General features: G+C 40.6%; 1 protein-coding gene across 28 annotated transcripts in view; it reads left to right on the plus strand.

Annotated features, from left to right (window-relative positions):
- The window catches only part of mapk8ip3 (mitogen-activated protein kinase 8 interacting protein 3), a 42915-nt gene that overhangs the window by 17705 nt on the left and 11632 nt on the right, over positions 1–13578 (plus strand). For 13 of the 28 annotated variants that reach the window (XM_033644669.2, XM_033644664.2, XM_033644671.2 and 10 more), the window contains 9 exons: positions 207–224; positions 4574–4631; positions 4842–4994; positions 7791–7848; positions 8163–8314; positions 8637–8693; positions 9288–9458; positions 11304–11463; positions 12958–13008. In XM_033644669.2, the coding sequence (XP_033500560.1) occupies positions 207–224; positions 4574–4631; positions 4842–4994; positions 7791–7848; positions 8163–8314; positions 8637–8693; positions 9288–9458; positions 11304–11463; positions 12958–13008 (878 nt within the window). The remainder of the gene's footprint in view (positions 1–206; positions 225–4573; positions 4632–4841; positions 4995–7790; positions 7849–8162; positions 8315–8636; positions 8694–9287; positions 9459–11303; positions 11464–12957; positions 13009–13578) is intronic. The other 15 variants (XM_033644680.2, XM_033644670.2, XM_078161497.1 and 12 more) reach the window with 6 other exon arrangements.

Below are 13578 nucleotides of genomic sequence, written 5' to 3' on the forward strand. Positions count from 1 at the left end.
GTTTCAGTGTCAGGGCCAAACAGCAGCTTTTGTGTTCTTCAGCCCTGCTGTTCTTCTTTAAGTCCAAATTACTAAATGCTTATCAGCATCCTCTCTTTTCTCTCTTCCATTCCTGTCCTCTTCTTTTTCCACTCTGATCTGTGGCCTCTCGTCTTCCTCTCTCCAACCTTTCTCCCCTCCCTCCCTTCTTCTTCTTTTGCCTCCAGTCCGTGATGATTTCTTCGGTAAGGCACACCTTGCCTACGTTCATGGTCACATTTGCTTGTTATGTCATTCCCTGGCCTCCAGCTTTCACATCCTGCTGGTTCCTTCTTTGTGTTCGTTTTTTTGTGTGGCTTTATATTTACATTATGTGCCACCTTTGCACACTTAATTTATATATATATTAATCAACAAGGAGTTGCTCGTTTGTAGAAAATTAGAATAAAATGGTAATAATAAACTTTATTTATTCATACAAGAGATGTAGCTTTAGAGTGCTTAACTGTAAAGATGCAACACAATAAAATCAAAGCAAAAAGGACAACAAAATTAGACAAAAGACTGTATGATATATACATATATATTTTTTATATATATATATATATATATATACAGTACAGGCCAAAAGTTTGGACACACCTTCTCATTCAATGCGTTTTCTTTATTTTCATGACTATTTACATTGTAGATTCTCACTGAAGGCATCAAAACTATGAATGAACACGTGGAGTTATGTACTTAACAAAAAAAGGTGAAATAACTGAAAACATGTTTTATATTCTAGTTTCTTCAAAATAGCCACCCTTTGCTCTGATTACTGCTTTGCACACTCTTGGCATTCTCTCCATGAGCTTCAAGAGGTAGTCACCTGAAATGGTTTTCCAACAGTCTTGAAGGAGTTCCCAGAGGTGTTTAGCACTTGTTGGCCCCTTTGCCTTCACTCTGCGGTCCAGCTCACCCCAAACCATCTCGATTGGGTTCAGGTCCGGTGACTGTGGAGGCCAGGTCATCTGCCGCAGCACTCCATCACTCTTCTTCTTGGTCAAATAGCCCTTACACAGCCTGGCGGTGTGTTTGGGGTCATTGTCCTGTTGAAAAATAAATGATGGTCCAACTAAACACAAACCGGATGGGATGGCATGTCGCTGCAGGATGCTGTGGTAGCCATGCTGGTTCAGTGTGCCTTCAATTTTGAATAAATCCCCAACAGTGTCACCAGCAAAACACCCCCACACCATCACACCTCCTCCTCCATGCTTCACAGTGGGAACCAGGCATGTGGAATCCATCCGTTCATCTTTTCTGCGTCTCACAAAGACACGGCGGTTGGAACCAAAGATCTCAAATTTGGACTCATCAGACCAAAGCACAGATTTCCACTGGTCTAATGTCCATTCCTTGTGTTTCTTGGCCCAAACAAATCCCTTCTGCTTGTTGCCTCTCCTTAGCAGTGGTTTCCTAGCAGCTGTTTGACCATGAAGGCCTGATTCGCGCAGTCTCCTCTTAACAGTTGTTCTAGAGATGGGTCTGCTGCTAGAACTCTGTGTGGCATTCATCTGGTCTCTGATCTGAGCTGCTGTTAACTTGCGATTTCTGAGGCTGGTGACTCGGATGAACTTATCCTCAGAAGCAGAGGTGACTCTTGATCTTCCTTTCCTGGGTCGGTCCTCATGTGTGCCAGTTTGGTTGTAGCGCTTGATGGTTTTTGCGACTCCACTTGGGGACACATTTAAAGTTTTTGCAATTTTCCGGACTGACTGACCTTCATTTCTTAAAGTAATGATGGCCACTGGTTTTTCTTTAGTTAGCTGATTGGTTCTTGCCATAATATGAATTTTAACAGTTGTCCAATAGGGCTGTCGGCTGTGTATTAACCTGACTTCTGCACAACACAACTGATGGTCCCAACCCCATTGATAAAGCAAGAAATTCCACTAATTAACCCTGATAAGGCACACCTGTGAAGTGGAAACCATTTCAGGTGACTACCTCTTGAAGCTCATGGAGAGAATGCCAAGAGTGTGCAAAGCAGTAATCAGAGCAAAGGGTGGCTATTTTGAAGAAACTAGAATATAAAACATGTTTTCAGTTATTTCACCTTTTTTTGTTAAGTACATAACTCCACATGTGTTCATTCATAGTTTTGATGTCTTCAGTGAGAATCTACAATGTAAATAGTCATGAAAATAAAGAAAACGCATTGAATGAGAAGGTGTGTCCAAACTTTTGGCCTGTACTGTATATATATATATACATATATATATATATATATATATATATATATATATATATATATATATATACACACACACACACACGTGTATATATATATGTATATCGGTGAAAGTAATAAGAACAGAGACCAGTAAGAATAGTAAAAAGGAGAGAATTAATAAAAGAAATATAAGCAAAAAAAAAAGACATTAATTAAAAGCCAAACTAAATAAATTGGTTTTTTTTCAGCTGTCATTTAAAAAGGTTTTTTGAGGCTCCATCTCTTGAAGCTTTTGGAAGGGTATTTTATAATTTTTTAGCATAGTTGACAAAAACCCAGTAGCGGAAGATCTGAGAGCTTGTGAAAGATTATAGAACCACAATGATTCTGCAATGTAGGCCAGTCAGGAGCCAACAAGAGCCTTAAAACCAAGTAAAAGAACCTCAAAATCTGTTCTAAAAGATACTGGGAGCTAATGGAGTGTAGATAAAAAAGATAAAATCTAGTGGTTCCCAGCTGGTCAGATTTCTCTTTAGTTATTAGTTCAAGGTCTGCACTGTTTAATACATCCAGCGTCATAATTGTGTTTAGCCATGTCGTTGAGCTAGTGTGCTGTCCCTTTCAAGTAGCTGTCCGTCCTATCTGCTGTGAGGGTCCAAAGGACAGAGGGATGTTGTATGCTGTAAAGCCCTGTGAGGCAAATTGTGATTTGTGATATTGGGCTTTATAAATAAAATTGATTGATTGATTATTTGATTGATTGATAGTCACTCACTCTACAGAAAAATAACAGCACTTCAAACTTGACAAGTCACTTTCAGTCCATTCAGAGTTGCCCAGCGACCCACTTTTAGACTGCGACCCACCAGTAGGGAACCACTTATCTAATCTAAATGTTTGGAAAGAAAACACTACTGAAGAATAATCTAATGGTGAAGAGGCAAAACCCCAAATAACGGAAAATATAGCGAAATAGCATTTCTTAGAGTATAAACGGGTCGTATTAAGATGTTGTGTCCACTAGCTGCAGTGAACACAGAGGGAGCGGAAGCACTGGAACAAATTGATGAGTCATAACTACATCTGTTCATCAAAAAAATAAATCTTTAGGCTGTCCAAGTCACCACCTTCAAAGTTTCCAAATTAAGAGATTAATTTTAGGTCAAGTCAAGTCAAGTGTTTCAGTTAAAACTCTGTCTGAGCTGCCTAAAGTTGACACACGTTGAACCCAGGAAGATGTGCACTTATTTTCTGCCTCTGTAAAGTTTATGTAGTGATACGTGATCAGAGTTTTCTAGTCCAGTGTCCAGTGTCCAACAAGGACCATTTTACTCTGTGGAGTAACCATTAACAGTCTTTTGTAATTGACACTTAAAGTATCAGGACCTTTTGGCTTTTTGGTTTTGTTTGTCTATTTTTGTGTTGAAATTTTTGCTTAAAGTTTGTGTGCTTGGCTTCTGTTGCACAGTGCTTGCTGCTTGCACGTACAGTTTTCAGTTGCCTGGTAGTAATAAAGAAAATTAATATATAATAACAAAGTTAATAGGTTGAGCATGATGTTTAAGATATACTATGCAGTCTCGTACAAAAGTAATCCCTCTCAATTATCACTTATGGCCCACTAGAAGTTAGTGGCAGTGTATTTATCTGCAGAGACTCTGCACTCTGCCTGTATTTTGCTATGCTTGGCACATTTCTGGGCATAGTGTGCAGGTGAGATAAAAAGGTAGAGACCAGGTCCCAGCAGCATGCATCCAAGAGGAAGCTACGAAAATTATAGACACAGTGCAGAAAAAAAACACAAATATAGTGAACAGAGGTGAATCTGGGGTTGGCTTCACTTCCACTGGCAAACAGAAGCCAACAATTCGAATTAGAAGGGAACCCTGAATATATGTCCACTCATGGAGCTGGAGCAATCGAATGTCCATTTTTGAAGGGAAGAATTGTTGTACTGAGCCAAAATGTTCTCACAAGATGGCAGCTAGTAAAAGATAAAATGTTAGTTAAAGCTGCTTCAGGCTCCTCCCAGGTGTCTCTGTCTGTCTCATGAGGAAAAGTATTTACTCACTGTTCTCCCAGTATGTAACATCAAACCTTCATTTTCAACCCGATCTAGCTTCCTTGTTAATGAGTGCTTAAATCAATGACCTGTCCATTCATTTTTTAATTCATTTATTAATAAATCTTTGACTTTTGTGGAGGTTTTTCATCATTTGCTCCACAACTGAAACTTACCCTAGCTGGTCTGAAAGGCCACATTGCCACAGAAAGTCTTGCAAATGCATTTTGCTGATCAATTAATGGATTTATTGATTTATGGATGTTGTCTACTGTGTGTGATGAGTAACGGAGACGTGAATGTGACTGTTTCAGGGATGGGTAAGGAGGTGGAGAACCTGCTGACAGAGAACAAACAGCTCCTAGAGACCAAGTAAGAGAAAAAAAGAGGATAAATGTTTGTGTCTGTGTTAGTGTTAATCATCATCCTTGATATGCACCTTTACATCCATCCAGATGTGTTTCACAACAACTGAAAGATTTGTTTATGCTCTGATTTTTGCTTATGTTAGTGGCCACCTTTTATCCACCATACATGTTGTTTCTTGGTATCTTATTTATCTTTCTGCTCTTTGCTCAACAGAAATGCTCTCAACATAGTGAAAAATGACCTTATTGCCAAAGTGGACGAGCTGTCGGGGGAGCAGGAGGTACTGAGGGAGGAGCTGGAGGCTGTGAGGCAGTCCAAGAACAAGGTGGATGCCCGAGTCAAGGAGCTGGAGGAAGAACTCAAGAGGTGAAAATAGGAAGATGGGTGTTAGTTTGTTTTAAATAACGTGATGAGTTCAGGAAGAAAACAATACACTCCTTCATATCTGTAATGTAATGAGAAATATATATTTGGAGATGCTACAGACAATAATAAACAGGTCAAATGCAACAACAGCGTTATTTTTTAACCTGGTCCCTATTTTTCACATGTTTTTGTGTCTAAGTGACCAACAGGAAGTTTTTTAATTAGTCCAGCAGTGGGTAACAGAACTGCACTGGGGCGGCTGGGGCTCAGAGATGAAGCAGGTCGTCTGCTCAGTGGTTTTATCCCTGACTCCTCCAGTCCACATGTTGAAGTATCCTAGAGAAACAGACTGCAGTCAACCCACTCAGGGCAATTATGTACCGTCAATGTATGTCCAATAGAAGGACTTTTTAGACACTTATGGGCTCAAATTATTATTAGTGTCTGACAAAATTATGGGGAGGATCTCTACTTTTTTAAAGAGTAAGATCCTTTTTGTTTAACCAGAAGCAGCTGCAAAATCGTCATTGCCAAACCCACCAGACCCCATTTAAATAAACAGTAATTGTAAAACACACTTCATTCAAAGTCAATAGAAACAAAATAAAACTCACAAACGCTATCTTGATCCATCTTTCCACTGTTCCAACAATCACCAACTCTGGTTTGGATGAAATAAACCCTTAATTCACCCAGTTAGATGTGAAAATATGCTGGCTCTATACACGCTAAAATTACTAAAATTGCTTATTCAAATGGAGTTGGGTGGTTTTGGCGATGGCGATTTCTGGGCTGTTTCTGGTTAAACAGAAAGGATGTTGTTCTTTAACAAAAAGGTCTATCTCTGTAGGGATCCTTTCCATCATGTTGTCAGACACTAAGAACAATAATCTTTGCCTGTCGGCTGCAGAAAAAAGGACTTTTCGTGAACATAAATTGAGGGTGCACACATGCCTATTTCATGGCTGCCAACTGCAGCACTCTCGCTCAGTACTGGCCCAATTTCAAAAATTGTTGTATCCATTAATCACTTAGACACAAACACATAGGAAAAAAGGGTCCAGGTTGAAAAAGTCACCCTTTTATATAAACAGGACAGCAGTGAAAAGACAATAAGGACATGAACTCACTCCTCATTCATCCCTCAGCATAATGGCTTTAACTGTTGACTTGTAATCCAAACCTCAGTGACAGTATGTAACAAAATGAATACATCCTGGCAACAGACACAGAGGAAGAGGAAGCAACACGATAGTCTTGAAAAACTGTCACTGGTGACACGTCAGAGTATGAGAACCAGAGGACAAAATGTATGATCACAGATCTCACTTCAAACTTCTGTAATGTCCGTTATTGATCATTCAGTAATCTTAGCTGAGTCAGTGGCAGGAGGAACTCTGTGTCCTCCTGAGTGCACTCCCTAATTATGAGACTTTATTTGAAGAAGAACATTTTGTGAAGGAGTATCCCTGACTCCCTCTGCTGTCTCTGGATACAGTTAATTTGCTGTTCACCAGCTCAGCTCATTTGCAGGAGTTTGTTTAATCCAGCGATGTTTACCTTCAATTTAAATCTGTGTCTTTAAACTCTTTAAAACTAGTCTATGTTTGGGGCGTCGGTGGCTTAGTGGTAGGGCAGGCGCCCCATGTACAAGGCTGTTGCCGCAGCAGCCCGGGTTCGACTCCAGCCTGTGGCCCTTTGCTGCATGTCAATCCCTCTCTCTCTCTCCCCCTTTCACGCTTGTCTGTCCTATCAATTAAAGGCCAAAATGCCCCCCAAAAAATATCTTTAAAACTAGCCTGTGTTTGACATCGGAGCAAAAGATTTCACAGTATGAACATATTTAAGTGTGGCAGCTTATTTGTGTTTATGGAGGAAAGTTGCTCACATTGCAAGAGGACGCTTTTTACCTGCAAATTAAAGCTGATGTGGGACAAACATCTCCAGCCATAAAGTGCTAAGTGGGAAATTGTAAAACTCACCTGGACACATTTCCAGAGGCTGAACAGCATTTTTTTACAACACCCAATAAATCTTAAGGTTTATTAGATACACTCGGGGGTGAGAACCGAGAGAGCGGAAACGGATTGTAGTAAATTTGAGGTGGATGGAGAGTAGAGAGGATCAAATAGTGTCTGAGACTTCCCACTGATTTCAAATACTTAGCAAAACACAGGATGTTATGTTTGTGTCTTGACATATATATGTATAATTGTGGTTTTGCCTTTTTTTTTTTTTACTGGTGAGTTCCACAGAAAATATTTGTGCTCACAGCAGATCCAATGGCCTAGCGAACAAAGACTGAAATCCCAAATTTCTCCCACTAAAAGATCCTTCAGTGACTCAGGCCCTGTCTACATATATACAGACATTTTTAAAACATGATATTTTCCTCGATGTTTTGGCCTCTCATCCTCACCCAGACAGAGTTTTAGGTCATTAAAATTAAGATATTTTTGAAACGCTTTCTACTGTGCAGAAGAAAACTTTCACATGCCCAGAGCATCAGTTGTATGTTTGAGCTCTTTCATCCTTATATTGATAAGGAATCAGTGGTGATTAAATCTCCAGTAGTTGCTTTGAAAAAGGCAATGTTAGCCTGTACACTCTACTGGTGAGCGTTTGGAGTCTGTTTGCATTTGAGTGTGTATGGAGATATTTTTCTAAATGAATGCTACGTAGACAAGGCCTCAGTGGACTTGTGACATCAACTCGCTCCCTGCATGTCAAAGAAATTCACAAGCCACAAGTAGAAATACATTTTGCTTGACCCCATTTTTACTTTCTGTGCTGCAGGTTAAGAGCAGAGGCTCTTGGTGCATCTCGGGACTCCAAGGATGAAGGAGGTGATGATGTGAGTAAAACTGTCTGTGTCCCCCTACGCATCACTTGCCCTACAGATTGAATCAGTGTGCGTGGAGCTATCAGTTATTTTCTTGATCACTAGAATAATTGGAACCTCACAGTGTAGAAATTGTAAAACAACATATTAGCTGAGTTTCCGGTGAATACTTGAGCAGCTCTAATCTTTGCTTTTGGTTGATGTGGAAAAAGACTTCAACACGTTAAAACATAACTACTGTCAGTATGCTACATATCTCTGCCTGTAAATCTTCGTTTTCACACTTTGTTAAACTAATAAATGGCACTATGTTCTTGTGTACCCAGTTTTCATCACCCATGCAGGACGGCGACATGACGATGACACAGCGGCGGCGGTTCACCCGGGTAGAGATGGCCCGCGTGCTGATGGAGAGGAATCAGTACAAGGAGAGACTGATGGAGCTGCAGGAGGCCGTACGGTGGACAGAAATGATCAGGTAGACGAAATGAAGCTTTAAACTAGAAATGAAGAACTTGCATGACCATTTTAAGGAATGCCAGGTTTAAACTACGGTCAAAATCAGACTGCAAACTCAACTAATTTACTCAAGAAAATTAGCTATTTTGAGTGGATTTTTGTGTTTTTTTGCTACTGATCTTACAGAATACGTATTATTGCAGTCATTAAATGTTGCATTAAGATGCATGTTTAATGTAAAAATGTTTATTAAAAGTGTCATTTCAGTGTCCTCATTTTCTTTCTGTTTCTTTTTTTCTGTTATTTCTTTTCCTTTGACACACACCTCTCTTTCCTTTCAGGGCATCTCGGGAGAGTCCTCAAATCCAAGAGAAAAAGAAGTCCACCATCTGGCAGTTGTGAGATTCTGCTTTTATTAAACTTATTAAAGTGGAAAGACACCTTTTCAACTTTTTTCCCTCCCAGCATTTCCAAGTGGTGTTTTTGATTATTGTCGGTGCCGCGGTAACAAAGACAACCAGATCACTTTCCATTTTCCTCAGAGCCTTGCACCTATCACAGTCTTCAGTTACTTCGGTTGTTCCACCGTCTGCCTCTGAGGATAGTAACTGTAAAGATACTACACTGATAGTCTTTTGGCCACTGGGGAAAGCTACTGATAGCTACAAGGGAAAAAAGTGCTGTCCTCTTCCACTTTTGGTTGCACAATGGTTGACACACTTCTTTGTGCTGTAATTCGAGCCTTCATTTTCTCAAGAGATTGTACCCAGGTGCAGACAAAATAGCATAATGAAAGCGAGGCTTATAGGGAACCAACCTTGATGCCGATAGTGTCGTTACTCTATAGACAATACAGCGAATCACTTCAACATTTACTTCATTATGATAAGTTCAAACGTGTCTATTACCACATTAACAATTAAAAATACCCTGTACAAAAGATAAACCATCAAAAGTAAAACCTCTCCTTCTCTTTTCCCTCCATCCACCAGCTTTGCACGTCTCTTCAGCTCATCATCTAGTCCTCCCCCTGTCAAGCGGCCGTACTACAGCGTCAACATCCACTACAAGTCACCCTCACCGGCTGGTTTCTCTCAGCGACGCAGCCACACCATGTGTCAGATCTCCACCTCCAACCGCACGCTGGAGTTCTTCCCTGAAGAGTGAGTAGCAACCAGCTACATGCTGTCGCTGAACCTACCTCCACTTCACACTAAACCTCCGTTCTTACCTGCTTCTCACTCTGCTTTGGTCTGAACGCCTGGTTGCTTGCTCGCTTTGTGGCTGCTTGGAGAGTAGAAAGCTTCCAGCAGGTTCTCCAGTATTCAGCAGAGAGATGCGATGTGTGTTTACACACTGTGCTCATCTGGGATTGGTTGTTAATGCTCTCACATCCTATTCAGACAAATCTCTTCATTCGTGATTAAGGAGATTGTCTGAATATTGTCTTATCTGACTTTGGGGGGAAAGGAATATTTCATCTCCCAAATGATAATTTTTATATCAAGTACTCGCCCTGTGTTTCGTTGAATTCTTAAGACAACTTTGTTCTTGATTAATAAATATTTACAAACTCTCACACAACTCATGCAGTATAATCCAAGTCTCATTTATCCAGTCGTATGCTCAGTATTTCCCAAACACATGCATTTTTGCTTAAACCTTACTATTTAAAACTGAACTGGAAGTGAAACATATCTATGCTCTTTTCAAAGCCAGACTCCATTGACAAAATCAGTAATTTTACCTCGATAAACACAAGAGCTACTGGTCTAATGCTGCCTCAATCATTTAGTTTGTGTTATTGTGTGACTTTGGTGTTTTAAAGCAGTGGTTCTCAACTGGTCCCGAGGCAGTAGTTCGGGGTCCCACAGTTCAATACATTCAGTGTCATACTTGCGTTTGGCCCTGTCGTTGAGCTAGTTTGCTGTCTCTGTCAAGTAGCTGTCCGTTAGTCACTCACTCACAAAATAGTATTTCAAAATAATTTGGACCGCAACCCACCAGTTGGGAACCATTGTTTTAAATTGTTAGTTTTGAAAGTCACAAAATAAGACAAACAAACTAGCTAGGCAATGGTAGACCAGCATCTACCGTGGTCAGCAAGGAAATATTACCGTTTTTGTCAATGGAGTCTGGCTATGAAGAGGGCATGAATAAGTTTCACTTTTGGCCCAAAAAATTTCTTGTCGGAAAGGGCTGTCTCTTTGGGAAGTGCTGAGCATATGACTGGATAAATGAGACTTGGGTTATACTGCACGAATTGTGTGAGTTTGTAAACAGATGTTTTAAAATAGTTTTGCTGTTGTTAATCACAACTCCCTATGATTTCAGTTCATCAATAATGTTAGCCTTTTTTGGATTCTTCATTCACTGTCGGTGCATGCAAGAAAAGTATTTTTGTTCAAAGTTTGTTCCCAAATTCAGTGTAACAGCGAGTGAGTGATATAAAAATGGTCATTTGGGGGGTGAAGTATTTCTCTAAAGCCTTTTATGGCTGTTGTACAACTGTTTTTAAAGAGATTATTTGTAAAGATAAGGTCCTTTCTAATGGCAAAATGTGTAAAGTTGCACATTGTTGTGTTTTGGGTGATAATGAACGTGACTTTCAAAACAATCGAACATTTCTTATACTCTCTGGTTTTGAATGTAAAGTATTGGATGGCAGAGTTTGTATTGGAGTTTGTTCTCACATTGTCTGATTCTCAAGTTGTTCTTGCTTTTGACCTCTCACACAAACACAGACACACATAAACGCAAATACTAAACATGTTTAAAATCTTGTCACGATTTTCAATTTAGTGTGATAAAACACATTGCTTGGCTTGAGCTAGAATGAAGCTAAGTTTAACTCGCGCTGTTAACAACTGCCTGTGCTTTATTTTCTTCCTTTCCTCTCCTCTTCACCTCTCCTCTCTCTCTCTTTTGCTGCTGGCTGGCCAGGCTGCTAATGCTTCGCTTTTTTCTCTTCTTCTCTTCCCTCCCTCCCTCCCACCCGCTGCTTCCAGACTGGCCAGTAACGGTGTTGCGTCTCTCCTCAGTGACTCGGCACTGTTGGCCCGCCGAGAGCAGCGGCGTGAACAGTACCGGCAGGTCCGCGAGCACATGCGCCGCGATGATGGCATCATGCAGGCCTGTGGCTGGAGTGTGCCATCTCGCTTCAAACAGGTACATACACACACACAGTGCCCGATCCTACATGGTTAGAGACTCTGTGCTCCCTGGGCCTCCATGTAACATAAACACGTAAATAACTTGTATGAGAATTCTTGTCTCTAGGGGTAATGACTCTATGGACTCAAATGATGGTCAATAAGATTTCAGGCTTGTGAAATGATATGCAGAAATAATTTTGCAGTATTTAGCTCTTTGTAAACTTTTGATAAACTCTGCGTGGGAAATTAAAAAAACATTTGACTACAGATTTAAGTAAAAAGCAACTGTGTGTGAATCTCAGCACTCAAGTGTCCCACACTACGTGCAACACCTTCGACTGTATAAAAATAATGGACGTATCCACCGCGACATCACCACTGGTTTGCCTGCTCCATGGATTTATAAAGAGAACTGGATACAGTGTTGTAGTCCTCATTCATTCCTATGAAGGTTGCTCAGTGGTGCATGAAGTAAAAAAAAACTTCAGGTTCCCAGGTATAAAATGTCCCAGATATGGTGACTGAATGGATCAATAATGAAACAACTAGAGGAAAAAGTCTTTTTGGGCCCCATGGTATCACAGGAAGGACCCAGAAGTTGTGATTACAGGGTTTTGCCACTTTGTCAAACTGGCTTCAAAATTTGGTGCACTTCCTGTGGGCCTGGTGAACTCCTGTTTTGAAACCTCAAGTTTGGCATTCTGGCTGTCGCCATCTTGGATTTTTGTAGTGAGAGGTGACCATATTTGGATGAGAGGGTGGAGCTGTGGAGGAGTGAATATTGGATCTGACTGAGAGTCCAAGGTGCCGATGCAGACAGCATGTAGCTCAAAGCAGCCATGGCCTTTATGCATAGCTTTTGTATTAGGCTGGTAATGTTTATTTCTGCTATAACATTGAGCAATTTTAACATGGGGAGTCTATTGGGATTGGCTTGCTTTATGAGTCAGCCACAAGGGGCCATTGGAGGAACTGCTGTTTTTGGCACTTCCACGTTGGCTGTTTTTTAAAGCCCAGAGGTCAAGTGGTTGCTGCTTGTGTGACACTGAACATGCAAACCAACATTCAAGTTAGAAGTACAAATTTTGGCCCTACTTTCACACAAGAAAGCAAAGAATTTTTTTTTTTTTTACATATCTATCAACTTGCTTTTCTCATGCTGACATTTTTGACAGGTTTACAAAGTGTGACTTACAGCCAAACTGTTTTGGAACGTAATTTCCCAAGCTTGAACTCTTGTTTGCGCCCACAAAACGGGTAGGATCAACTCATTGTTGGCTTAAGTCTTTTTGTGGGATTTATTGACATTAGGAACACAGTGCCTTATCCTATAAATAAACCACCAACTTTAAGAATAGCAAAATGCTCTCCACTTTAGTTTCAAGCATAAACATGATTTCATAGCATGGAAGTGTGCTTTAAATTGGCCGACAGACCCTGTGCAGCCGGAAGGCCAATGGGCACAGTGTGTTGGTAGGCAGGTGGCTCTAACTCTGGTCTCCCACAGACTGGTGGTCAGACGGACAGCGCTCAGGACAGCCCACTGAAGAGACAACAGGCAAGTGAGACCGACAGAGTGCCAGCATGCGCCTTAACGGCTTCCCCTCCCCTTAACCTTCCTGAATACATACCCAGACAATCAAACAAGAATTTCCTCAAGTTTAGAAACTGAGAGCATTTTTTAAAATAAAGAACCAACACTGTATGTTTTAAGTAAAATTTTTCCATGAAGTGCAACTGCATGAAAACTAAGGGACGTTTTTTCATTTTGTGGCATGATATGAGACACACACATACAGTACACAAACACACAACTTACAGCTGCATCTCTCCGATAAACTCCAGTCTTTGGTGGAGTTTATTCCATCTAATATTCTCTCTCGTTGCCGGTGTTGTTTCAAACTTTTAACCTTCAACCTCTGTCTGTCTCAACCTGCCCTACTTAACACATTGATGTCGTCATTACTTACTTACTTACTCCTTTGCTCCTAGTGTCTGTCCTTAGAGAAATAATCCACTATGAAATATTTTTAAGTTACTAATAATGGCATAACTTTCTGTTGTGGTAGAATTAGATAATTGCAGTGAAAACTGTAGCAGTCTGTGCATTGCTCTCAGCCCACTGACT

This window comes from Epinephelus lanceolatus, chromosome 18 (assembly GCF_041903045.1).
Source record: "Epinephelus lanceolatus isolate andai-2023 chromosome 18, ASM4190304v1, whole genome shotgun sequence".
Lineage (NCBI taxonomy): Eukaryota > Metazoa > Chordata > Actinopteri > Perciformes > Serranidae > Epinephelus > Epinephelus lanceolatus.